Source organism: Eretmochelys imbricata, chromosome 7, assembly GCF_965152235.1.
Source record: "Eretmochelys imbricata isolate rEreImb1 chromosome 7, rEreImb1.hap1, whole genome shotgun sequence".
Lineage (NCBI taxonomy): Eukaryota > Metazoa > Chordata > Testudines > Cheloniidae > Eretmochelys > Eretmochelys imbricata.
In genome coordinates this window covers 23,837,421-23,861,820 of record NC_135578.1, presented here as the reverse complement: position 1 = coordinate 23,861,820, position 24,400 = coordinate 23,837,421, and the positions used below count along the sequence as shown (strand labels likewise).

The 24,400-nt window shown below is 47.0% G+C and overlaps 1 protein-coding gene across 1 annotated transcript; it reads left to right on the top strand.

Annotated features, from left to right (window-relative positions):
- The first annotated feature begins 2,553 nt into the window (after positions 1–2,553).
- Positions 2,554–16,068, top strand: RPN1 (ribophorin I). The gene is made up of 10 exons (XM_077822167.1): positions 2,554–2,910; positions 5,329–5,393; positions 7,200–7,506; positions 8,926–9,135; positions 11,538–11,730; positions 12,074–12,173; positions 12,471–12,609; positions 13,058–13,177; positions 13,707–13,952; positions 15,276–16,068. The coding sequence occupies exons 1-10, from the start codon at positions 2,554–2,556 to the stop codon at positions 15,456–15,458; spliced, it is 1,920 nt and encodes a 639-aa protein (XP_077678293.1). The 3' UTR covers positions 15,459–16,068.
- Positions 16,069–24,400: the final 8,332 nt, after the last annotated feature.

Below are 24,400 nucleotides of genomic sequence, written 5' to 3'. Positions count from 1 at the left end.
CCTCCTGCTCTGTTCTCGCTTTCCCAAAGCAGGAAGGATGATCCCATTTACAAAATTACTGCTCTCGGATGGCTCTGGAGAACAGGGGCATGGTAAGCAAAACTCATCTGAATTGTTTAGGGAACCTTGTGTATTTCCTTATCTGGCCTGCTCCCCAGAGCACAAGAGGGGAGCCTGAGACTGCATATGAGACCAACCCAAATTATGTCACGTTTTTGTTGCTGGTATTGTCCAGAAATGCCACGAGACACAGTGACAAAGGTGTGGTCTGTCCAGGCTGCATGTCTGAGGCACATTGGCTGGGCTGGGTGAGGGAAGCTGGCCAATCCTATACTTGTTCTGGTGTTCAACGTATTCAGTATCCAAGGCTGTCAATCTTACAAGTTTCAACAGCACTAATATCAAAGTAAAGTAAAAATATTGAGGTAGCATGTTTGGTAAGAAAAAACATTGTTTAGGGATCAAAAGCATGGAGATGGGGGAGAATTAAAAATGGCTTACCCTCCTATTCTGTACTAGAAAGGGCCCCACCTGGAATCCTGGATCTGATCTAATCTCCCCCAAACTTTGGGAGAGTTGCCTCCAGATCTAAACGTTGCAGTTTAGGTCTATCTTTAGCTAACACCCTTCTCATATTTTGCAGTCTCAGCTCAGATAAATTAGGATTTATTATTTGTATTATGGTAGCACGTAGGGGCCCCACTCTGTTAGTGCTGTACCAACAGAACAAAAAGATGATTGTTGCTCCATAGAAATTGCAGTCTAAGGCCCCAATCCTGCAATCACAGTAAAAAATGCTAGTCTCTTGCCATTACCTATTTTAGGTGCTTATTATATAAGGTGCCAGTCACCCCAGTGCACTGTTAAAGCAGTAAAAAATTTACTGTTAGAACTTCTCTTTGCCTGGGTTAAGACAGCTGTGGTTACTATGTCTTTGACTGTCTTGGATCTTTCAAACTTCAGCTTTATTTCACCATTGGTTAAGTTATTGGCTTCTTTTTTAAGCACTAGCACTAGGCAATTTTGCTCCCTTTAAAGAACATCATATTTTGATTCAGTTTAAACTTTCCTTTGGTATTCTCTTTCTCCTGGATAAACAAAATGTCACATGCCAAAAAAACAAGGCAATTCTCAACAGGTACAGCTCATAAATTCAGAATGGAAGACACAATGAAACAAGCACCAGAACCCCATGTAAAGAGCATCATAATCATATCCACACCCGACAACTAAAACCCCTACTCAGAGCCAACGTTCCCTCTAATTTTTGACAGGCTGTGTGCACAAAAAATTTCTTCTGGGCAAATTGTGCTTCTGTGCAAATTTTTGTGCGCGCTGTGTTTCGCTGTGCATGCGGGGTTTAGGATCTGTGTGCGTGCACACAGCTTAGAGGGAACAGTGCTCAGAGCCCTCAAAAAACACCTTCAACGCTACTTTCCATTCCTTGCCCTCCCTGATAGCCACAGAACAGATTTCCTGCACCAGCCCCAAAACACATCTTCCCTGACTCCTGGAAAACATAACAGCCCATTCCCCTGCTTCAGCCCTAAAACACAATGCTTACAGCTTCATGGCTGATTTAGGGTCAAATCTCTGGGGACGGTTTCCAGCCAAAATCTGGCAAAGGCCGTTGAGATGTCTCAGCTCTCCAGCTGGGCTCATCAGTCTATTTTAGCTATTCTATTTTAGCTTTTTGTCAACTTTCACAATATTGTTACAAGGCCTGCATTATTTGGTGCTTTTCGTAAAGCCCCAGCTCCTGGAATCCTGTCATTACATGAGAATCTCAGCTGTCTTTTTCTTGTCCTTCCAAGTTTCTAGCTCCCATGATTATAGAGAAAAGAGCTTGAAAACATGACCCAGTGGCATCCAAAATAGCTCAGACACTGGAAAACAAAAAGATATTTTAAAAATCTCATTATTTTAAAGCCAATCTTATTTTTGGGCCCAACTAATTAATTTGCAGCTAAGGGTTAGTGATATTGACAGCAGTGTTGCCTGTTCTTATGATTTTATCATACCTCTTATGATATTTGGTGGTTTTCTTAAAGCCCCAGCTCTTGGAGTCATGATGATGTGAGGCTCATCTTTCAATTTAAACAAAAGTCTCTAGCCCTCATGGTTGAAAAGCTTGACCCCAGTGTACCCTAAAGGTGGCTCAGAAACTAGATGGTAAATGGGGAAATACCCACATGTATTGTTTGAATGAACTCTCATGATATTGGAGCCTGGTCTGTGGTTTCTGAGGGTTGGCATCACTGTAAGCGTCGTGGCCAGGCTCTGCCCAGATCTATCCAGGTTCCCAGAGGAAGCTGGGAGCTGTGAAGAACAGACTCAGTATCCACCCCCTGCACAATATATGGACAATCTCTGCTCTCTGCAATGAGGTCTGAGCTCTCACTAACTTAGGATTCTGATCCTACAGGAATATTGTCATGCTCAGCGCTGCCTTTGGTCACAGCATTTTTAGTTAGGCATCGGCGTAGCCCCCTTGGTTGCGGAGCCTGACTGGGTCCTGCCTGTCGTGCGCGCCGCCATCTTGTGCCCTGGTCCATGATTGGGCGCCGCCATCTTGTCCCACCCTCGGCCTGGGCGCCGCCATCTTGTGCCCTCCCCGATGGATGGGCGCCCCCACCGCTGACTGTGAGAGTCCATCCGGTTTCATCCGCTGCCTGGCCGGCCATGGAGGGCCTCGCCTGCCGCCTGCTTCTCTGCCTGGGCTGTGCCCTAGCGGCCCCCGAGCTGCTCAATGAGGAGGTGAAGCGGACGGTGGATCTCAGTACCCACCTGGCCAAGGTGACGGCCGAGCTGAGTCTGGCTAACCCGGCGGGGGGCTCCGGGGGCGCCAGCTCCTTCCTGCTGGCGCTGGACCCCGGCCTGGAGAGCCACCTGGCCTACCTCGGGGTGCAGGTGAGTGCGCGCCCCGGCCCGCGTGGCAGCGCGCCCCGGCTGCGCTTCGCCCGCTCCTCCGCAGGGGCCCCGTCCCCATCCCCCCGGCGACCCTCGGCCTGGCCCGTTCCGCGGCGCGGCCTCTGCGTGGCGGGAGCCCCCTGGCTCCCCCTTGCGCGCGGCGGGGCCCCCGCCCCTGCATGGGCCCCCCTCGTGTGTGAGCGGTTCGGGGCTGGGTCACTCATTGCAGGCATGGAAACCTCCGGGGCGGGCAAGCGGCCTTGCGGGCCGTCCTGCCAAGCTAGGGCAGCGCCCGGCCAGCCCCAGCCCCGCGCTTCTTTCTTTCCCCTCGGGTGGCCGTGGATTTTTCTCCTGCTTTTGACTCTGAGCTGATGGTGCCGTGACAGCCACTTCCCTGCCTGGCAGATACTGACACGTAAGCAAAAGTGCCGCAGGCGTTGCAATGCAACCACTAACCACACCGTGGGGGAGAGGGAGAAATCCGAGGGGTGTCTTAGTAGGAACCTCTACATGGGTGTTCCCTAAGGCATAATGCTAGCTATTGCAGGCCACCTGCATGAGATCCATCCAGCTTCTGAAACCTTATTATTTCTCTGCCCTTTCTGGATGCCTTTAGTAGTAGGGATCCTGCCTGCTCTTATAGTGTAGATTTAAGTTTTTATTTTTGGCAGAGGGTGGTTTTGTTATGCCCTGGGTAGGTTGGTGAGTGCTTTGACAGTTAACATTCATTTCCTTGCAGTTCTTTGGTTCAGCTTGGTGTGGCTTTAAGTTTAGAAGGAGATCCCATATAAATGGGAGAGTGAAAGATATAAATACAAGCTGGGCCCTGAGTCTGAATGGGCAACTGTCAGATGGCTGCCTAGCCCTTCATCCACTTATAATCTTCTTCAAGCACTTGAACCACTTACAGTATTTAGTGGTGAGTGATTCTGAAAAGCAGCTGTTAGTTCAAGGAGCTGGGAGCTAGGATTTTTGGGCTTTGATTCCAGCTCTGCGACTGACTTACTGTATCACCTTCTGCAAAGTCACTTCACCACTCTGCCTCATTTTCCCCTACCATAAAGGATAAATAATAATGCCCTACCTCAGAGCTTGTAATGTAAGTGTTAAGCCTTTGAAATTTCCTGGTGTATACCATAAAAGGGCAAAGCATTAGAATAATAGCCTAATGCTTTAAAAATACAGTTGGGATTTAATAATAGTAGAGATCATCAGTAGAACTCCACTGAAACTCAAAAAGGATCAGGTTCTGCTTTGATCTAAATTTTGCTTTCAGGTTCTTGAGTTGTACACACTTGGACAGAGACTGCTTCTGTGAGTAGAGCTTAACACACTTTAGGCACCACTGTAGTACAAAGAATAAATCATTATCCTTTGCCAGCATAAATCTGGATCAACTTCAGAAGGGTTACTCCAGGCTTACACTGGTGTAACAGAGCAGACTTTGGTGCACACTGTGTTAATGTGGTACTGAAACAAAGGCTTTTGCATGCATATTCTGTGTGCTGCTTTTAATAGCACTCAAGTGGCTTGGTGGTAGGATACAGAGACTTTCACTTCTAGGTTCCCTGTTCAAAGCCAGCTCAGTTTGGTAATGACTGAGGGTTGTCACCATCAGATGTTTGTAAAGTTCCTAGCATGCTGCTGGTGCTCTACAAATAATTAGGCTACTAAAAGGCCGTTATTATGACTGTGAAACAAGGAGGCTGGGTAACCTTGCTTAGGGTGTCTCAAAAGGGAATGAGACATGGAGAGTGATGCTAATCTGTGTGTCTCATTTACCACATCTAAATGTGGTCTTTCCAGAGCAGTCTGGATACATGTTGGAGCAGGACCCAGAGATGCACGGGGGAAGCTTTTGTCTTGCAGGCTGTGTTTGTCCTATGGATGCTCAGGAGACTTGAGTCTCCAATTCCAGGGCTATCAATCCAGCACTCTTTTCCTCAAGAGGTTTGAGAGAGTAGCTGTGCAGGTGCTGCTTTCTGATGACAGTAGAATGAGACTGTTGTGCCAGTCTTTGCTTTTTCACTTGCTGGCCGCTCCCCTAGGAGCTCCAGTGAGAGAAGCTCTGTAAAAGGACCTGCTGGAGGAGTAGGGTCGGCCATTGACAGACTCCGTTCCATGCCTTTGACAGCTTGGGAATTGGCCTAGGACACTGGCAGAAGCTTCAAAAAATTTAACAGGAGCCTCCAGTTTCTATTCTTGGATACAGACCACAATTTGTTGAGTTGGCCAGTATTAATGACTGTGAAGGGTTTTTAATAAACAATTTTTTTGTCAACTAGTATGCGTTGTGTGCACTCCAATAAGAAATGAATAGGAATTGTGTAGTATTTGACCTGATAAATTCAGCTGCTTCACCTGGGAAGCCTAAATGGTGACATGGTGATCAGGCTGTAATGTTTTGATTTGGAACAGGTGAAAGGTGAGGAAGAGGAGGAGAACACCCTGGAGGTGCGGGAGACTAAGGGGAAAGGTAAAAGGTGAGTCTTACCCTGTAATGCCAAATAACAGGGAGCAGTTCTGTTAGGGACCAGTATTTGTAACTTACCCATTCAAATTGGACCTCCCCAGTTGAGTAATAGCAGAATCAAGAGAGATGTTAGTCTAAGGAGCAAGTCCAGGACTTAAATATTTCATCACGCAGCCCCTACAACAATCTTGCTGGTGGTTGGGTGTCCTTTATTCTTTCAGAGGCCCATCTTACGTTTCACACCACAGCCTGTAGCACAATTTGAGAATACAGGTAACAGTGTAGGACCTGATTCCCAGGTCAGCAAAAGTAGATGCCCTCAGTTTCCTGGGGAAATGGAGAAGTCTGTCTGGCAGCCTCTCCCCAGAGAGACTGCTCTCTCTTTATAAGTCCCTCTATTAGGGATGCAGTACAAGTGTCTTCCTCAGCTCCCCTGTGCCATGTAGGGAACTCCCCCTGTGTCCTAGCATCTTATGAAACCCTCCTGTCAGAACATCTGTTGCCACCTCCCTGTATTAGGGGAACTGGGATGGAGATGCATTAGAACCACATAGGCCTCTTAAGGGTCTGTACTGCCCATCACATACAGTTACAAATTTGGTTTGGCTCTGTTTACGCTGCAATACTGAACCATATTTTTGCTGCAGGATGTTAGATTCTGCAGCTTAAAATGAGCTTGTAGCCCCTAACCCAGAGAGAGAGCCCTCTTTCTAGCCAGAGGCTCCACATCTACCATACTTGGGGAGTATCCCATATTTGCAGCATGCTTGAGGGAGCAGAAATTTGTAGTGCAAGGCTCTTTCAGAGGCTGTGCATGTTAGCTATTAAATAAGGTGAGCTTTTTAAACTGGTTCGGCACTAGTTGCTGGTGATCTCAAGAGGTTCGTAGCAATGGAGTGAAACACTGAATTATCAAGGCAGAACAGTGCTCACTTCGTAGCTATGACTGGCTGAAGGTGCCCCAACTAATCCAGGTGGAGGGCTGCATCACCAGTGAGTTAGAGACTGCTCCCTTCCTGCAACTGCCAAGGTCCATCCATTGGGGCTGTTATCTACTCTCCTTCCACCGTCTGGGCAGCAGTTCTTGCTAGGTGGTGTGAACCTGCTGTGGAGGTATCTGTTTCTTTGAAGGCTGCAAGAGAACTCTGCTGTGGATTAGGTGAAAAGTTTTCTCTAGTCCCACACCTCCAGACTTCACTGTCTGCAGGATACCCCTGCTGGATCCCTGGCTATAGACATCCTTATTCAGCTTCAGCCCAATGGGAGAACAAGTAGTGCTGACTTGAGAGGTAACAGACTCTTAGGAGCAGGAACTTAGTATGTTTGTTTTCCTGTCAGATCATTGCCCATGCTCCATTTTAGATTATTCTCTCCACCTAGAGAATAATGGAAAATCCACAGTGAAGTGCAGCTATAGAGAAATGGTGAAAGGAACGCACCAGTATCTCTACCCCAAAAACATCACACAGGTGGTATGTTAGCTTGATTCCCTTTGAATATCCATTCAGGCCTGTGCCAAATGATATCCAATTATAGACTGCCCCATCACCATTTATATGTAAATGTACCCATACTGTGGAACAGAAATCTCCTCCTGAGGAACAAGCACCGGGCTACTGGCAGAAATCTACTTTGGGCCTTATCCTGCAAGGCCCTTTTACAGCACTCCCAGTGTTGAAGGAGGGAGTCCTTTAAGAGCAAATAGAAAACTTCCAGGTTCCCCTCTGCACCAGTGTGTGTTGCAGGGGCTTAAGAGTGCATGTCAGGCCAGTGGAGATCTTGGTGTTTATAGCTTTCCTGCTGTTCTCCCTTTCAGCGGCAAATTCTTCACCGTGAAGTTGCCATCTCCTCTGGCGCCAGGTGCCAAGATCCGTTTATCCATCGAAACAGTTTTCACACATGTCCTGCAGCCGTACCCCACGCACATCACACAGGCAGAGAAACAGTTTGTGGTCTTTGAAGGGAATCATTATTTCTACTCTCCATACCCAACAAAGAGCCAAACTACACGTGTGAAACTGGCCTCCAGGAACGTAGAGAACTACACCAAGCTGGGCAATCCTACCCGGTCAGAGGACATGATTGAATATGGGCCTTTCAAGGACATCCCACCATATAGCCAGGTAAATTCTTGTGGCTAGCAAAACCCTGGCTGAAAGGCTCTTGAAAATAAATTGTAGCTTGTTGTTGTCCTGCAAAGTGCACCACATAAATAGGTCAATTATGGCTCAAGACGTTGAATGGGATGTAGAGACATTTGCCTCTCGGTCACATATTAGGATGGTGGCAAGTGTCTGAAAACTGGTGTCGTATGTGAATTGAGTTGGTATTTCTCAGTTCAGTTCCTAATGGGCAAGTGTCAGTATCACAAAACCACCACAGTTGGCATTAATTGCCTCTGAACTTCGCCTCTCTACTGAGACTGCCAATGAGAAACCCTTGGAGAGAGGGGTCTCTCTCTAGGGCACGGATGTCTTGGGGTAGTGGGGGAGAGCTTGAACTGTAGCTGCCTTTGCTATACCTGCTCGAGTACACAGAGAGGACTTGAGGGTGTCAATTCAGCAACACTAAATTCACTCCAAAAAAGTTAAAAGGAAATAGTTGTAGTAACATGCTGAGGGGTAAACACCTGCTACTCTGAGTGTATATTATTTAAGGAAGCTCATGGGATAGTATGGAGAAGAGACTCTGTTGAAATATAACCTAGTTACTTTGTACATATTGTCCTTAATATGCAGTATCAGCATTCTCGCTGCAAGATTCAGAGTTTGATTTAGCACTTAAGTGTTAAGCCAAGCACCTGAACATCTGGCTGTTTTTCCTGTCAAGTTTCACCCATACATCACCAGTTGTTCAAGTGGGATTTATGTCAGGAACTTGGTTACTCTCATGATGGTACAGGTGTGGGCTCAAAGGAATGGCACCTTGGAACATAAGGGTCAGATGGTTTTGTTTATCTTGGGGTGCTGATAGCAGGAGATATGCCCCATCCAAGTTGTCTTATTGTCAGTGGTCTGTATGAGATAACACCTTTGCTCTGGGATCCTGATTCCCTCCAGTCCAAAGCATTCATCAGTTAGCTCAGTGAATCCTGCTACCTGCAGTCAGTTGTATTAATGGCAGGGGACATCTCAGTATCTAGGGGCTTCCTATCTGCCCATGCTAACTTCCCTTGTTGTGAGCAGTCACTTGTGAAACTTAGCATATCCATTAAGCTGCTTCCACTTGATCAGTTAAAACAGCCAGAATGGATGCTGAAATTTTGCTAAAGTGCTTTAATTGATATCTTCAAAGTGTCATAGCTGAGCTTCAGGTTAGGTGTGTTAGTTTTGAGCTGTGTGCATTTTTCACCCTGTATTGTGTGACCAGCTGTTATAAATCAAAAAAAGGGGGGGGTCCAGGGATGGCCATTGCTAATGGCTGTCACTATAATGGAATGATTCACCCTGGGATTTGATGGAGGGGGAATCCTTTTCCCCTCCTCCCTCTGGGTTTGTTACTTCCTTGTCTGGGATTTATATCTTGTTTTCTTTCCTTCTCAGGACATCCTTAAGGTACACTATGAAAATAACAACCCATTCCTGACCATCACCAGTATGATACGGGTCATTGAAGTGTCTCACTGGGGAAATATTGCTGTAGAAGAGACTGTTGACTTAAAGCACACAGGAGCTGTGCTCAAAGGGCCTTTCTCCAGATATGACTACCAAAGGCAGCCAGACAGTGGAATATCTTCTGTCAAATCTTTTAAGGTTTGCATTTTGTGCCCTCCTTTACCACCTTCCTATAGAAAATCCTTTTGCCCTTTCTTTTGTCTCTTATTTGGCAACAGCGCACAAGGGATAAGGGGGAAACATAAAAAGCTTTCAGATATTTACAAGATGTCATTACCAAAGAGGAATTACTCAAGGTAGTACAGGAAGGTATAACTGGAGGAGTGGGGGAGGTGTCACACGCTTTGTTGCTTCTGTAGGCTTACCGCATAAACCAAGTGCTCCATGTATCCTACACTGTCCCCACAAGCTGCCTTTGTGCTACCTGTCAGAGATCAGTTGAATGCCCCTTCTTGGGCACACACCAGACTGCTGTGAAGGGATCCAAATTCTGAATCCCTGTGTGCTTTAAGCCTCCAAAGTCTGAACAGTCCATTCACTGCCTCTAGCTTGGGTCTCTAGGCACACTTTTGGGGTGCCAATCCTCTGTCTAGTACCCCTCCTGAGAGCTGTAACCCTGCGGTCCAACTACCCAGCCCCTGGGACTAGTGCTGGCCCCCCTGCCCCAGACTCCCTTGTAGCTTAAACATACCCTCTCCCAGAACTCCAGCCATGTTCTGGATTAACTTTTCAGGGACACACGATAGGTGTGTCACATAACACACACACAGACTGCACAGAATTGTAAAATACCATTGCTCTTTACTTGATAGCACAAGAAATACACAGATGTATACAAAAATAATAAACATTACATACACTTCCTTGCCTCAGTTTCCTCACCACTCTGGAGCATTCTTTGGGCTGGGCTCAAGGTCTTGTAGGGGTGTCCAGGATCCTCTGCTGCAGCTTATGGCATGATTTCTGAAACATGGAGCCCCTTTCCAGGGCAGGTCAGCTTGCTTTCTCTGACTGCTAAACCAGCCCATCCCTCCTTCACTTTGAGTCCTTCTAAACTCCTGCTTTGTCACCTCTGCTCTCTCTTTGTGTTGTATAGGAATTTTCCACTCTCCAAACACCTTGTTGAGGGTTAGAGAAAACTAGTTTTCCTAAACTTAGCCAACCCATTGTCCTTCATATGTTTCCACCTGAATAGGCAGCAACTGAAGTGACCAGCCATTGTCTGGAGATGTGTTTTCAGCCCTGTCGGTAATGGCAGATTCCACATTTACATAGAAACAACAAGGAGTCTGGTAGCACCTTAAAGACTAACAGATTTATTTGAGCATAAGCTTTCGTGGGTAAAAGCCTCACTTCTTCAGATGCATAAATGTATGTATTTATGTCTGCATCTGTAACTTTCACTCCATGCATCTGAAGAAGTGAGGTTTTTACCCACGAAAGCTTATGCTCAAATAAATCTGTTAGTCTTTAAGGTGCTACCAGACTCCTTGTTGTTTTTGTGGATACAGACTAACACGGCTATCCCCTGATACATTTACATAGAGGCATTCAGTGGTAGAGCAATTTTTATAGTAACAACTTCATATCATCATCAACCAGAACTCAAATTGTACAGACAGATTCCCCAAATCATCACACCACCCTCCCACCTCCTTCTATTTCAGGGACTCCCTGTAACCTCCCTCATAAAAGGGGCTCTCTGTGGCACCCTCCCACTCCTCTCCTTCTTCCCTATGGCAGGGACTCCACCATCCTCCTCCTCCCATACTATTATCCCCATTGTTATGCTGGAAGGTGTTAATGGCTGCCATCAACAAGTTCTTTGATTTGTAGACAATTACAGAGCTGGTTGAAGCTGCTTGCTCTGCTGATCAGATGCTAGGAGCTCTGCCCCCATTTCCCCTTCCGGTTTTCTGATATTTCACCAGAATCTGTGGGCTTCTGCCCATTGATGCCTAGAATATTCCCTGAAATTTTGGAATTGATTGCATGCAGTGTTCAAAAAGTGTCAAGTGACATCAAGACAGACAGAGAAATGTTATTGAGTTGAGTGTATGAATTCACAAGCTCAGCCCCCTAGGAGCAATGGGATGGAACGAAATGGAAATTTTAGGCTGATCAGATAGGATGTGAAATAAAATCCTGAAGGAAGTGGTAGAGCAGCACATCCAGGACATTGTGGTAGGCATGTCCCTCATTTCTTAGGAAACTGGACTGGATAAAGTACCACTGACTATTCTGTAGGGAACAATGTTACATTGACTTCAAGGCCATAGACTGGATGATCCAATAGGGCTTCGTCATCTATAACTTCTCTGAATGTGGGCAATAGCTTTTGCTGAGCACACTGTGGCCAATCACTTACATTAATGCCATTTTGTCACATGCTGCTGCCAAGCAGTCATTTTGTTGCTGCTTGTGAGAAGTGGTGCTATTCCTGACTGAAGCTGAAGTCATCAGTAGCTGCTTTGCCTATTCTAGTGGAAATTTTCTTTCTCTAGCAAATGCACTGAGTGCTGCTTCTCTCCCTCATGCAGACCATTCTTCCTGCTGCGGCTCAGGATGTATATTACCGAGATGAAATTGGAAATATCTCTACCAGCCACCTTCTCATCCTGGATGACTCTGTGGAGATGGAGATCCGCCCCCGCTTCCCGCTCTTTGGGGGTTGGAAGACCCATTACATCATTGGCTACAACCTGCCTAGCTATGAATACCTCTATAATCTTGGTGGGTGTCACAGGATTGGGGTAGTAAAAGGCCAGACTTACTGTGTTGAAAATCTGACATTTGTACAGTATGGGGCCCTTGTAACCTTTTAGCGTTTATTGCTAGCTGTTACTTCTGTAACTTACAAGCCAGTCTCCTGCTTGCATGTGCCTCTTCCTGTATCCTTAGACCTTTTGTTAAAAACGGCCATTTTCAGGGGAGCCAAATGATCCTCTGCTGAGGAGTGCATACAGCCCCTGTCCTTCAGCATGCTGAGATTCACAGACACTGGGAAAACCTTTCCAAGGAAGCCTGTTTTGTTAAACTACCTGGAATTTTTTCTGTCCTTTCTGCCTTCTCTCAGGTGACCAATATGCCCTGAGGATGAGGTTCATTGACCATGTGTTTGATGAGCAAGTTGCAGACTCTCTGACTGTAAAGATAATCCTGCCAGAAGGTGCCAAGTAAGTGACACTGCTCTTGTGCTGTTACTGCTGAAAATGCTTCACCTGTGCATTGATGGCCAAGTCTCCTGTCTGCTCTTGGGGATGGAGCACCATGAAAACATAACAGCTGACATGAGCATAGAGGACACCTTGGAACACAATCTGTCATACATTATAAATTGCTTTTTAAACTGCAGTGAACTTGTTTTCAATGTGCAATTGAGTAGTGTGCATTGGGCCACAACAGGCCAATCAAAAAGCCATCCCATCTCAGACATGTTAGAATCATGTGGGAGTGTCTGTTTATTCCTGCAGGAATATTCATGTGGACAGCCCATATGAAATCAACCGAGCCACTGACGAGCTCCACTACACCTACTTGGACACGTTTGGACGCCCGGTTATTGTGGCACACAAGAACAACCTAGTAGAGCAGCACATCCAGGACATTGTGGTAGGCTTGACCCCTTTGTTTGAATAACTTAAATGAGCAGCCATGCCTCCTCCTCACTCACCTTTGTAATCATAACAATATCTGGTCTGGGGCTGAGGAGTTCCTGAAAAATGAAATGCAAATTGTGTGGCTTTGCTTGTCTGTTACTATGTGAAGTTCTCTCTGCTGGAAGATGTGAGAATCTGTAATGCAGATGCTGGGTTGCAGCCCTTAAGGAAAGTCAGTATAGCCAATGCACAGCCCAGTTGGGGAAACTTGTTGCTCAAGAGATATAGAAAACGAGCAGTGTGACTAGGTTCTTGACTACACAGTTTGCATTATCTGAGCTGGATCCATTCTGTGTGCCATAACTATTCTTCCTTGGTTTTTAGGAACATTTAGGTGCTTGAAGTTTCTCCCTTGACTAATGGCAAGTCATTGACCCCATTCTCTGAATCCTATTTTGCAGGTGCACTACACCTTCAACAAGATCCTGATGCTGCAGGAGCCGCTGTTGGTGGTTGGAGCCTTTTACATCTTGTTCTTCACAGTGATCTTCTATGTGAGGCTCGACTTCTCCATCACCAAGGTACTATATGGCAAGTTGCAGCCTTGTGACTGAGGGGAAAGTTTTATTCCCCTAATGGTTGGAAATTGCCTGTAGAAATAGTTCCCCTCACTAAATGTTCTTTCTATTGGAATATTCCTATTTAGGTACTTGGTGTCTTATCACCATAGCATCTGAGCACCTAAAGACCTATTGGTTTTGTCTTGGTATGTGATGGATACTCCATCTTTAGCTTTCATGTAAAATATTCCAGCCCTGGGACAGCAAGCCCATCTGAATCTAACTGGTTTGTGACTGTCCTGTGGGAGTCCCTTCCTCCCTATTTTCCCTTGGTTTTTATTAACCCAGAGCTAGGCTGGCTGATTAGAGGCAGCCAGAGGCCTCTATGCTCGGACCAAGCTAACTTCAGCATTCTTTTGACAGCTGTTGGTGTTAAATTGTAAATTGTAAGATCTGAGGTGCTTTTGCATAGCACATGTGGCTAGACAGGCATTGGCTCAGTTTAAGTTTTTTGTATGTGCTTGTCTATGTACCTTATCGCCCTTTATAGGATCCAGCTGCTGAAGCTAGGATGAAGGTGGCCTGCATAACAGAGCAAGTTCTCACCTTGGTGAACAAGAGACTGGGCCTGTACCGCCACTTTGATGAAGCGGTGAATAAGTACAAGCAGTCACGGGACATCTCCACTCTAAACAGTGGCAAGAAGACCTTGGAGACAGAGCATAAGGCCCTGACCAATGAAGTAGCCTCTCTGCAGTCCAAGCTGAAGACAGAAGGCTCTGACATGTGTGATAAGGTAAGAGCTCTCTCCTGTCTTAGCTGTGCTTTGTTGCTGGCCTTATAAGCTACTCTGCTTCCATTCTAGATGTCTTCTGATGCTTAGCTTAGCTGCTGCCTCCTGTTCTCTCTTTCATGCGCTCCAAAATTACTTGCTTCTTGTCAGAAAAATGTAGGGGATGGTATTAATTGTTTGTTTTTTTCCCCCCTCTGCTGTAGTTTTACTCTTGCTTTTATTGCTCTATAAAATGTGTGGAGATGAAAAATTGCTTGCCACTAGCATTCACTGTCTCCAAAAGATCTCCTAGACCAGCTGCATTGGAAGCAGGATTGTATGTTACACCTGCATTATCTTATCATTACGCTCCTAGTAAAGTCAAATGGAATGAAAACTTGGATCTTTTAAGTTGAAACATAGCAACAGATTGTATATTATTAAACTATCCAAGCCAGTAACACAAGTTATTTTGGGGGTCCTGGGCTATTTCTGGGTTTGTTGCCAGAATCCACCTGGGAAGCTTTTGCTTCATATTACATGGCTTCTTTGGGAGAACAAGAGAACAGCACCTACAGGTGTTCAGCTACTCCAGTTTTGTCTTGGCTGACCATGTCTGGGACTCTTATTTTTGCATAGAAGGTGCCTCATCACATTGCTTCACTTGTATCATGGTAAAACGAAACCACAAGAGTTGAACACATTTACTTGTTAATCTTTTATTTTTGTGCAAGTGTGAATTTCACACTGGTGGAAGATGCTGCCTTCACAGTCCAGTAGACTGAATTCCTTTCTCTGTAACAACACGGCAGCACAGCACACCCCAGGCGCGCACACTACCATTCCCAACCTTTATGCCTCAACTCTGACCAGAAGCAGCCACCCACCTTGAGGTGTGGGGAGTTCAGTTTTTGTGCTGTGGGTACTGATCCCACTGTGAACTTCACTGAGATCCGCCAAACTTACTTCACCCTGACAACCACAATAATCATCAGAAAACAGCTACTTTTGGCCACCATGGTCCTGAGTTGGATTTGTACTGGTGACCTAGATTTGAAAGTCTCTAACTTATCATTAAACATTACTGAAAGTAAGAATTACACCTCTCTCAATGCTAGTATCTGGCTTCTGAGGTTCTGTTTAAACCTCCTCTGTCCATTTAGCCTCTGCCCCCTCCCCGAGAGGAACCCTCCAAATGCCATGTTCACTTATAGCCATGCCCGTGGGAGAGGCTGTTCTATATCCTGTGCTGTGTCTTCCTTGGTCCCAGCTTTTCTGCTTAGCCATGTCATAGGGCTGTTTGTGTTCAGTCCTCTTTAATATTCCTTTATTCTGAACTCCCACAAGGTGAGCGAGATTCAGAAGCTCGACAGCCAAGTCAAGGAGCTGGTTCTGAAATCGTCTGTTGAGGCAGAGCGGTTGGTGGCCGGCAAGCTTAAGAAGGACACGTACATTGAGAATGAGAAGCTGCATTCCAACAAGCGCCAGGAGCTGGTCACCAAAATTGACAACATCCTCGATGCACTATAACTTCAGAGTTAAAGTGGTGGGAGGGGGGAGAAACATGAGTTGAGATTAAAGGCTGTTGAGTGGACGTGCTCGGAGCCAAACCAGTGATGCTCTTTGGTCAGTAAAATTGGGGAAGAGAGAAAATTTGAAATGGAAAATGCCTGCAAATAATTTTTTTTGGCTTACTCTTTTTTAGGGCTTGTTTGCCAATCAGAATCTGCTGTGGAGGGACCATGGTATAACAAGATTTGGATTTGGTTGTAACAGGGTTCCTTCCACACAGACAAGGCAAGACCAGGTTATAAAGCACTCTCCATTCTGTATTTTGCTGTGTAAGAGGGCCCTTACTGTCCCTGTACAACTAGCCAGACAGCCTGGGTGGAGACGTGCTCATGGCAGATCTGAACATTGGGGCCAGTGAGAATAAAGGCATCTTTGTTCTTCTGAAGGCTTTAAAATAAATCCACTCCTCCTTGAATTTATACTTTTATATTTTGGGGGATAAGGAACCCGAGCAAAGGAGATTTGTACTGTTTTTTGTCACAAAAAGTGAGGTTTTTGAGCTGGCAATGTCCTGAGTCTGTTTAAAATAAAGCCAGTGCAGCTGAGAGGGTTTCATCTCCTGAAAGCCTGTGTTTGTTCCTGGTATTTTTTTAACTATGTAGACAATACCCAATTGAAATAAGCAAGGGAGGATGGATATTTAGCGCTTTCTCTATTTCTGAAGGACCTTGCTGGCTCCTGCAGTAACTTATGGGAATGCCCAGCTAATACACAGATTGGAGGTTTTTTCTCATATACCCTTTTCTTGTGCCCCATGTCTCAGAGCATTAGGGTGACTCAGTGAGGCAGGCTCAAGGAAAAGCCGTTGTCTGGAGGAGAGGTTAACGGGGCAGGAGAGATCAATAAGACTGGGACTTTCAAACCTGGAAAATAAATGACTAAGGGGGATATGATTGAGGTCTATAAAATCATGACAGGTGTGGAGAAAATAAGTAAGGAAGTGTTCTTTTACTCCTTCTCATAACACAAGAACTAGGGGTCACCAAATGAACACACAGTCAGCCTCTTTGCCAGAGGATGTTGTGAAGGCCAAGATTCAAAAAAGAGCTAGATAAGTTCATGGAGGATAGGTCCATCAATAGCTATTAGCCAGGATGGGCAGGGATGATGTCCCTAGCCTCTGTTTGTCAGAGGCTGGGAGTGGGCAGCAGGGGATGGATCACTTGGCGAGTGCCCATTCTGTTCATTCCCTCTAGGGCACCTGGCATTGGCTACTGTCGGAAGACAGGAGATTGGGCTAGATGGACCTTAGGTCTGACCCAGTATGGCTGTTCTTAAATTCTTAACAGTGGCGACTGGCAGGGCAAGAGCTGGGAGTAAATCTAGTTCTGCTCTGGGGGAAAGAAGGTGCCCCTGGGGCAGCCCCTCTTCTTTCCCCCAATGGCCAATAGGGGACTAAACTCAGCCCTAGCCATGTTCCAGCTCCTACCCTGGCCCTCTTAAACTGTTCTGCTTCCCCTGCCACCCCGTCAGGCTTGGCTCACCACTGCAAGGGGCAGCTATGGGCCGTCTTGCCTTCCTCACCTAGAACTGCTCTGCAGCAGCTTCTCTTCACAGGGGAACAGTTTGAGCCTCAACTAACCTGCATGGGAGTGTCAAGGTTCTGGGTTCCTTGGTTTTACTGTCACCACCCACATTTCTGGGTTAGGCTGAGTAGGCATGACTCAGAGTTTGCCCACCAGAGGGCACTGCTGTTACAACACCTCAGGCCCACAGCGCAGGGCTCTGGGTTGCAGGGGGCTGAGTGCCCATGGAAGGGTGGGCTGGGAGGTTGGGGTGAGGACGGATAGGGCAGCCCCACGCACCCTGGTTCAGTTCTACTCTTATGGTGCCATTGTTTTGGTTCAAACACTAACTCAGCTTGCCTAGGCCCCCAAGCCAGACTGCAGGGGGGTCATGCAGGAGGCCCAGGCCTACCCACAGCTCAATCCAGGCTCTCCAACCTGCCCAGAATCAACATTGGGCCTTTTTCAGCCGGAACAATGAGCCCAGGGAGGCTAGCTGCCTGGCCCGTTAATACTAGCACACAAAGACAGGTTCCTGCCCTCCAGAGCCTCCCTCGAGGTGGTTCCTTTCCATGTTGACTGCCTCACCTAGCACCAGCACCCAGACTGTCTTTGCAAAGATAGATCCGATAAAAGCATGTTGGTTCTTTTCAGCCTTTAGATTCCCTCACCAGTCACGTACTTTCCCTTAAGAAAGGAATGTGGGGGGGGGGGTGAGAGCGAGAGAGAATTGCCTTAAACATACTCTCTCTCCCCACACTGGCCTGCTTCTGTAGATAGAAAACATGTTCTGTGCACCTTACACATACCCCAGCTCCTGTCCCACTTTCTAGGTCTCTCCCTTCTGCAGGCATTGCTCATAAGTTGCACCCTGAGACCCTATTGTGTGCACATTTTTCTTTGTTCCAGACAACAGGCCAACAGTGGAAGTCATGCAAGTGTGGGCTGCAGACAGTTTGCCTGCCAGTACCACACCAAAGTTCTCAAGGCTGGTGCCACACTGTCTGCACACACATCCTGAAAGCCCCAGAAGGCAAAGAGTTTTCTATTCATTTACAATACTGAGTGATTGGATATGTGTTTCTGTGCAGTCATTTGTTCACTTATTACAGTCAGGGGAATAGAAACCTTGCTACATGTTTATAAAGCAACAGGACTGACAAATGCCCCTTTCCTCTCTAGGCCAACCCATCACTGGCCATTGCAGATCAGTTATGATCCATCATAGAAATCACAGAACTGTAGGACTGGAAGGGACCTTGATAGGTATTTAGTCTAGTCCCCTGCACTGAGGCATGGCTATATGTAGACCTTCCCTGATAGGTGTTTGTCTAGCCTGTTCTTAAAAACCTCCAGTGACAGAGATTTCACAACCTCCCCAGGTAATTTGTTCCGCTGCTTAACTACCCCTTACAGTTAGGAAGTTTTTCCTAATGTCTAACCTAAATCTCCCTTGCTGCAAATTAAGGATGCTGCAATAATCCTCTCAGGTCTTGTATTCTGAATTGTTCCTCTAGGCCCTCTTTCCTGTATGGGGGCTCAGTGCAGTTCCCACTGGAGTCTTTCACTGTTCCTCTGTAGATCTCCCATGTGGAGAGCTAGACAGCACTGTGTAAAGGGAAAACCTCTGTCCCTCCAGAGTCAGCACCTGCTGCTGCAAAAGCTGGGTCTTTGCCCTCCACACTGCTCCCTGTTCTCCTGAGGTGACCAAGAGGGAATCCAAATCCAAGTTTAAAAGTGATAAATACTTAAAGGTATTTGAAGATTTAATCCTAGATCATACTGAAATTAGCTTTTAAACAGGTCCCTGTTAGGGAGGGAAGGAGTGACAGCAGCTTGGGTAAAAGAGCTATGTCCAGTTTGAATTTTTTGATTAATAGATTATAAGGCCAGAAGGGACCACTGTGATGATCTGTGACCTTTTCCCCCTATCAAATGCAAGGGAGCAATCAACTGCTGATGGATCTTCAAGGTGTCTGCCCCTGAAGCCCAGAGTACATTATATCCTTACAGGAGTTCTGGTGTGGTCTCCAGCTGTGTGCTGCAATTCTATCTACTCCCAAGCTAAGTAGGTGAAGGGTGGGTCAGTCAGTACATGGATGGGAGCGTTCTAAAGAAAACCCTGTGAGTAAGGATGGTCTTGACTCAGCTGGCATTCAGTACCGACTTGGAAAGAAGAAAGGTGGGACAGAAAAAATTAAGGTTCGAGTCAATAAAGATGCTGTGGCATTACAGTAAGTGCCTTAGTGACCTAGTCCATTCAGCCTACCTAGAATTCCTTGGCAGCTGTAGTTGAGAGATTTTTCTGCACTTCTGGTCCTAAAATGTTGTAGAGAGCTGTTAAATAGCTGCGGTGTTCCTGCCTAGAGGTGGCTGTAGCAAACCCTGCACATCCCTTATCTACTTTACAGACATATGGTGAGGCTTAATTTTTTTTTTTTTTTTAATAAAATACTTCGAGATCCTCAGAAGGGTCTGAGAAGGGCAGAGGGTTAGTACTTGCATAGAAAGTGTATTATTCACCCCTCTACCTTCTCTAAAATCCCTCCCCTTCTGCTGTCTTGGAAGCAGGTGATATTGCAACTGTGGACCAAGGGAAGGCTGCCTCAGGCCAGGAGCTTTCTGCTGAGGAGGGGAGACATTCTCTGACACACACTTTTCTCTGAAATGTGCCCTAACATATCCCAGCCTCCTGCAGGTGGAAGGGACAGAGAGAGCATTCAGAAGGAGAGCGGGCTGCTGCTTTGAAACTGGGCAAGAGCTTCTGGATTTAGAATGAGAGGAGGAAACTCTGTGTCCTTTTCTCTCTCTCCTCTGTAGGCCTCCTGAGGCTATGCTCTCCTCTGTCTTTTTGCCCTCTTTGTTCTCCCTCAGGGATTTCTCCTAATTGCACCAGGAACAGAAGGTGGGGTGCTAGGGCTTCCTAGTTCTGATGGGTTTCAGAGTGGTAGCCGTGTTAAGTCTGTATCAGCAAAAAGAACGAGGAGTACGTGTGGCACCTCAGAGACTAAAAAAATTTGAGCATAAGCTTTCGTGGGCTAAAACCCACTTCATCGGATGCATGCAGTGGAAAATACAGTAGGAAGAGATACACACACACACACACACACACACACAGAGAACATGAAAAAAAATGGGTGTTGTCATACTCACTATAGCGAGAGTGATTAGTTAAGGTGAGCTGCTATCAGGCGGAGAAAAGAACCCAGTTTTAGTGATAATCCTGATTATCACGACAAAAGGGTTTTTTTCTCCTGCTAATAGCAGCTCACCTTAACTGATCACTTTCGTTACAGTGGGTATGGCAACACCCATTTTTTTTCATGTTCTCTGTATGTGTGCGTGTATATCTCTTCCTACTGTATTTTCCACTGCATGCATCCGATAAAGTGGGTTTTAGCCCACGAAAGCTTATGCTCATATAAATTTGTTAGTCTCTAAGGTGCCACAAGGACTCCTCGTTCTTTTGCTAGTTCTGATAGCTCCTCCACCCTATCAATGCCTGAAGGGTTATAATTTACTTCAGCCAGCTGGCTTCTCACGGTGCTAATTAGACAACATATAGCTATTGCCCTCATCGATGGGCAGAGGGGGGCTGTAGGGCAGCATGGAGGAGGCCAGCCCTGCAGCACTACCTTCTATGCAGAGCCCACACCCAGCCCCATTGCACCTCACTTTGAAGTCCTTGTTCATCATCTCTGTAATTACAGTATATTCACATCTCATGGAGCCTAATCTCACAAATAACCCTGCCTTGTGTTGCCGTAGCCTGTGGGTATCCCAAACTGGGACTGTATCCAAAAACCCTGGACAAACAGACTGCACAGCAGCCAGCTCAAGGATTGTCAGATCTTGTCTCTGGAGTTTGACCCCAACCTGCACAGAGGGGAGCTGCAGTCCCTGTGCTATCTGAGGCTCCCTTGGCTCAGTATAAACAGGGCATTGGCAAGGGACCTGAATCACTTTTGCATTGTTTCTCCAGTCTCTGTTGTTTATAACCCCTGGAGAGCCTGTCCCTAGCTTTCGCCACAGTTCTCTTTTCCTCTTGCAGGCAGGCTGGTTTATGAGCATCCTCTCTCGGGGTTTTCTGTGGCACCCACCATCAGGGCATGTTAACACTGATGGGCCAAGCCATCTGCTGTTCCAGCCCTAGGACTCCACACACATTAACAAACCTCAGTCCTGACCTACAGCCCCACACCAGCTATTCCAGTCCTGGGACCCAACACAACAGCCCCTGTTCTCAGATTCCTTGATTTTGATCCTTACCCAGTGCCAATGACAGGAGTGCTCTTCAGGCTGCATGGCAAGCAGAGTGGAGTGCAAAGCACTGCCTCTCCCAGACAGGTAAAGGGAGGGGGAAACAGACTCACAGCTCAGTCCCCCCTCATAGCCAGAGTCCTGGAGTGCGGGAAGGGGAGGACGGGCTGCTAGCTTAGGCCACATTCCAGGCCCCTCTATCAGAAGGATCTGCAGTGCCACCTCCCCTCCCAGTCAGTTCAACCTCCAGGCAAGGGTGTGAAATACAGCAGCCTGCTCTGAGTTGGACCTCCTGCCATGCTGCCCATCTGCAACATAGAGAGAGAGAGTGTGGTGATGGTGGTGGGGAAATGTATTTCTGGCCCCTAGGAGGGGGAATCAGGCCAGCTAACATGGAGCTTGGTGTCAAAAAGAAAGGTGCCCATGAGAAGCCCCTGCCCTTACCCACACTGTTTGCTGGGCTCTGTCTGAGAAATAGGAGAGCCCTTATGTTCCAGCCAGGACCTGAAAATGCAGAATCCCCCAGGGGAAGGAAAACAATATTTCAGACTCAAACAAGCGCCTGTTTCCATCATAATACAAGCTGGATACCCCATAAATAGAGTGTGATGGCCCCTTACTGTTTTGTCTGTGCAAAAAATGACATAATAATACCTTGATCTTTACAAAAATTCTTCACAGACCCTGGAAGGCAGGTAGTTCTCCTCCTCCTCTTGCAGAGAGGGGACAGACACAGGGTGGGGGAGCTGGGTTTGTAACCCAGGAGATGCCTGGCTCCCAGGCCAGTACAAAAACCTTGAGTTCACATTATCTCATCTCATAAGGACTGACTTCCTTCCTATACCTGCCCTCCCGCTCTACTCCCTGCTCCCATATAAGCTCCTGGCCTCAGTGAGTCAAGTTTAGATGCTATTATTAGGAGCCTCTATTGAAAAATTCCACACTGGACTGTTACAGATAGTAAAAGTACAGAATTCTGTAACCAACACTCCCAGGCAAGCAGGCTTTGAAGGAAAGCAGGGTGATAGAGCATATTCTGTGCCAGGGTTCAGGACACATTGGTTATCCGATTTTGAGTGGCACTGGGTAGCAGAGTGAAAGGGACTGGATTAGAGTGGCATCCAATGCCACTAAGCGGGTAATACAAGGGGGGCAGGTCCTGAGATGGAGAAAGCTGCCCCCCTTAGGCACAGGGTTTGTAATGCTGCCCCCTGGAGATGTTGCCCTGTCGCGTGGGCTTCTGGCAGATCCACTTCGTGCTGCCTCTGCACCGACTAGCCTGACTGGCTACCCCTAAAGAGACTCCATGGCCCCCTGACTTTGCGCTGGGCTTTTCCCCCCAGCTATCTTAGATCCTTCTCAGGAGGGAACTGTTTCTGTAGAGTGGAGCTCTCAGTGTCCAAGAGATCAAAGCCGCGCAGAAGGGACCGTGCATGCTGTGTCTTTCCCTCTCCAGCCCAAGGGGTTACTGTTCAGCACTTGAGGCTGCTGAGCAGCGTTCAGACTCTGCTCATTAATGGAGGCCTTGGCTGCAAACAGGCAGCTATAAATAGGAGCAGAACTGCAGGAAGCCAGGCATGGCGGTGGCTGCAGAGTATCAAGCTGATTGCAGGGTGGTGGCGGTAACTAACAGTCTCCTGGGGGGAGCCAACCCATTTCCACAGGCTGGTGATTAAAGCGACTACAGCAGGACCCTTTTTTCCTTTCTACCACCCAAATCACTCCCTAGTCAGGATGTAAGCAAATGCCAGTGCACTTTATAAACCAAGTCACATCACCCACCCAAAATGCAGCCACCTGCAGAGTGGAGCACAGCACATTAGTGGGGAGAGGGGAAATCTTTGTCTAGGCAGGTCACGGAAATCTCAACTCTTAAGAAAAGTGCTCTTGGGACATCTGATGCCCATATAGAGCAAAAAGGAAACTTTATAGCTCCATCCGGTGCTCCTGGCCCCAGCTCTGGGGAGGAATCAGACTGACTCACTGCTAATGCAAGTACTGCTATTGATATAAGATAGGTTTTAAGTTCAGGTATAAAATAGACCATAGACACATATTGATCCATATCCTCACAGAGTGGGTCTCATCCAGAGGAGTGACCCTTTGGCTTTATATCCAGGCTCAAGGTAGACAGAGCTGGATACGCTAGGCCTGTGACTCTCAAAGTTCAGGGAGGCTATCACAAGCAAGAGGCAGGAGTCTTGAATGATCCTCAAGGCTCAATCCCCTGCCTGCTAAGCCCCAAAGAAAAGCAGTGGCTGGGCTCCTTAGACCTTTGACAATAGTCCGTGGCTATAAAGACTTCACAATACATCAGAGACTCCTTACAAACCAGAGTCCAGTACAGCTTTTGGCTCCCACCAAATCTATTTGTAAGAATTGGCCAAAAATGAGGAGAGGAAAACAAACCTACCCAGAGTTCAGGATCCTCACCAGCTGGAAGACAGAGATGCAGCAAACAGCCTCCAGTTGCAAAATGGCTCCTTTAGGGTTGCAGCTGTCTGTCACTGCCCAATTTAAAGGTCCAGCCACAGAAAGGAATGCCAGGGTGGGGAAGGAATTGTATAAGAAGACAGCCCTGGCCTGGGAGAAGGGTAGTAAGGACGGGTAGGTGCCAAGGAAGCTGGGTTTGCAGAAGGACTGTGTACATCACTATCTCTCAGAGCTGGAAAAGCCCTGGCCTCAGTGTGGGAAAGTTCCCAGAACTGTATTCTCCAAGGCATCTCCTCCTTGAAATAATTTAAGCAACAGCGTTTCCACCATTTCCCTTAGCCACGGAGTCCAGCAGGTCTCAGCAGTAGGAACTTTTCCCTGATAGCTCTGACATTTCCCTTTGACCAGTTTGATCCCATTCTCCTAATTCCCAACTCAGCAATTCCTTTCCCCCTAGGAGTTCATATGCCCCACTGTAAGTGCCATTTAAAGCTGACTGGCCTTGTTTTCGTCTTTGCCTTCTTGAACAAGTTCTTCTGATTGGTCTTCTTATTGGTCAGAATATACTATGTGCCCCAGGAGATGCCGCTGGTCACCCCACTGTACCATCCCCGGTGGTACTTCCCATTGAGGTTGGCTGCTAGACAGGAGTCGAACCACCAGCTGGCCCCACAGTATGCACTGCAGTTGCCTATGCGGGTA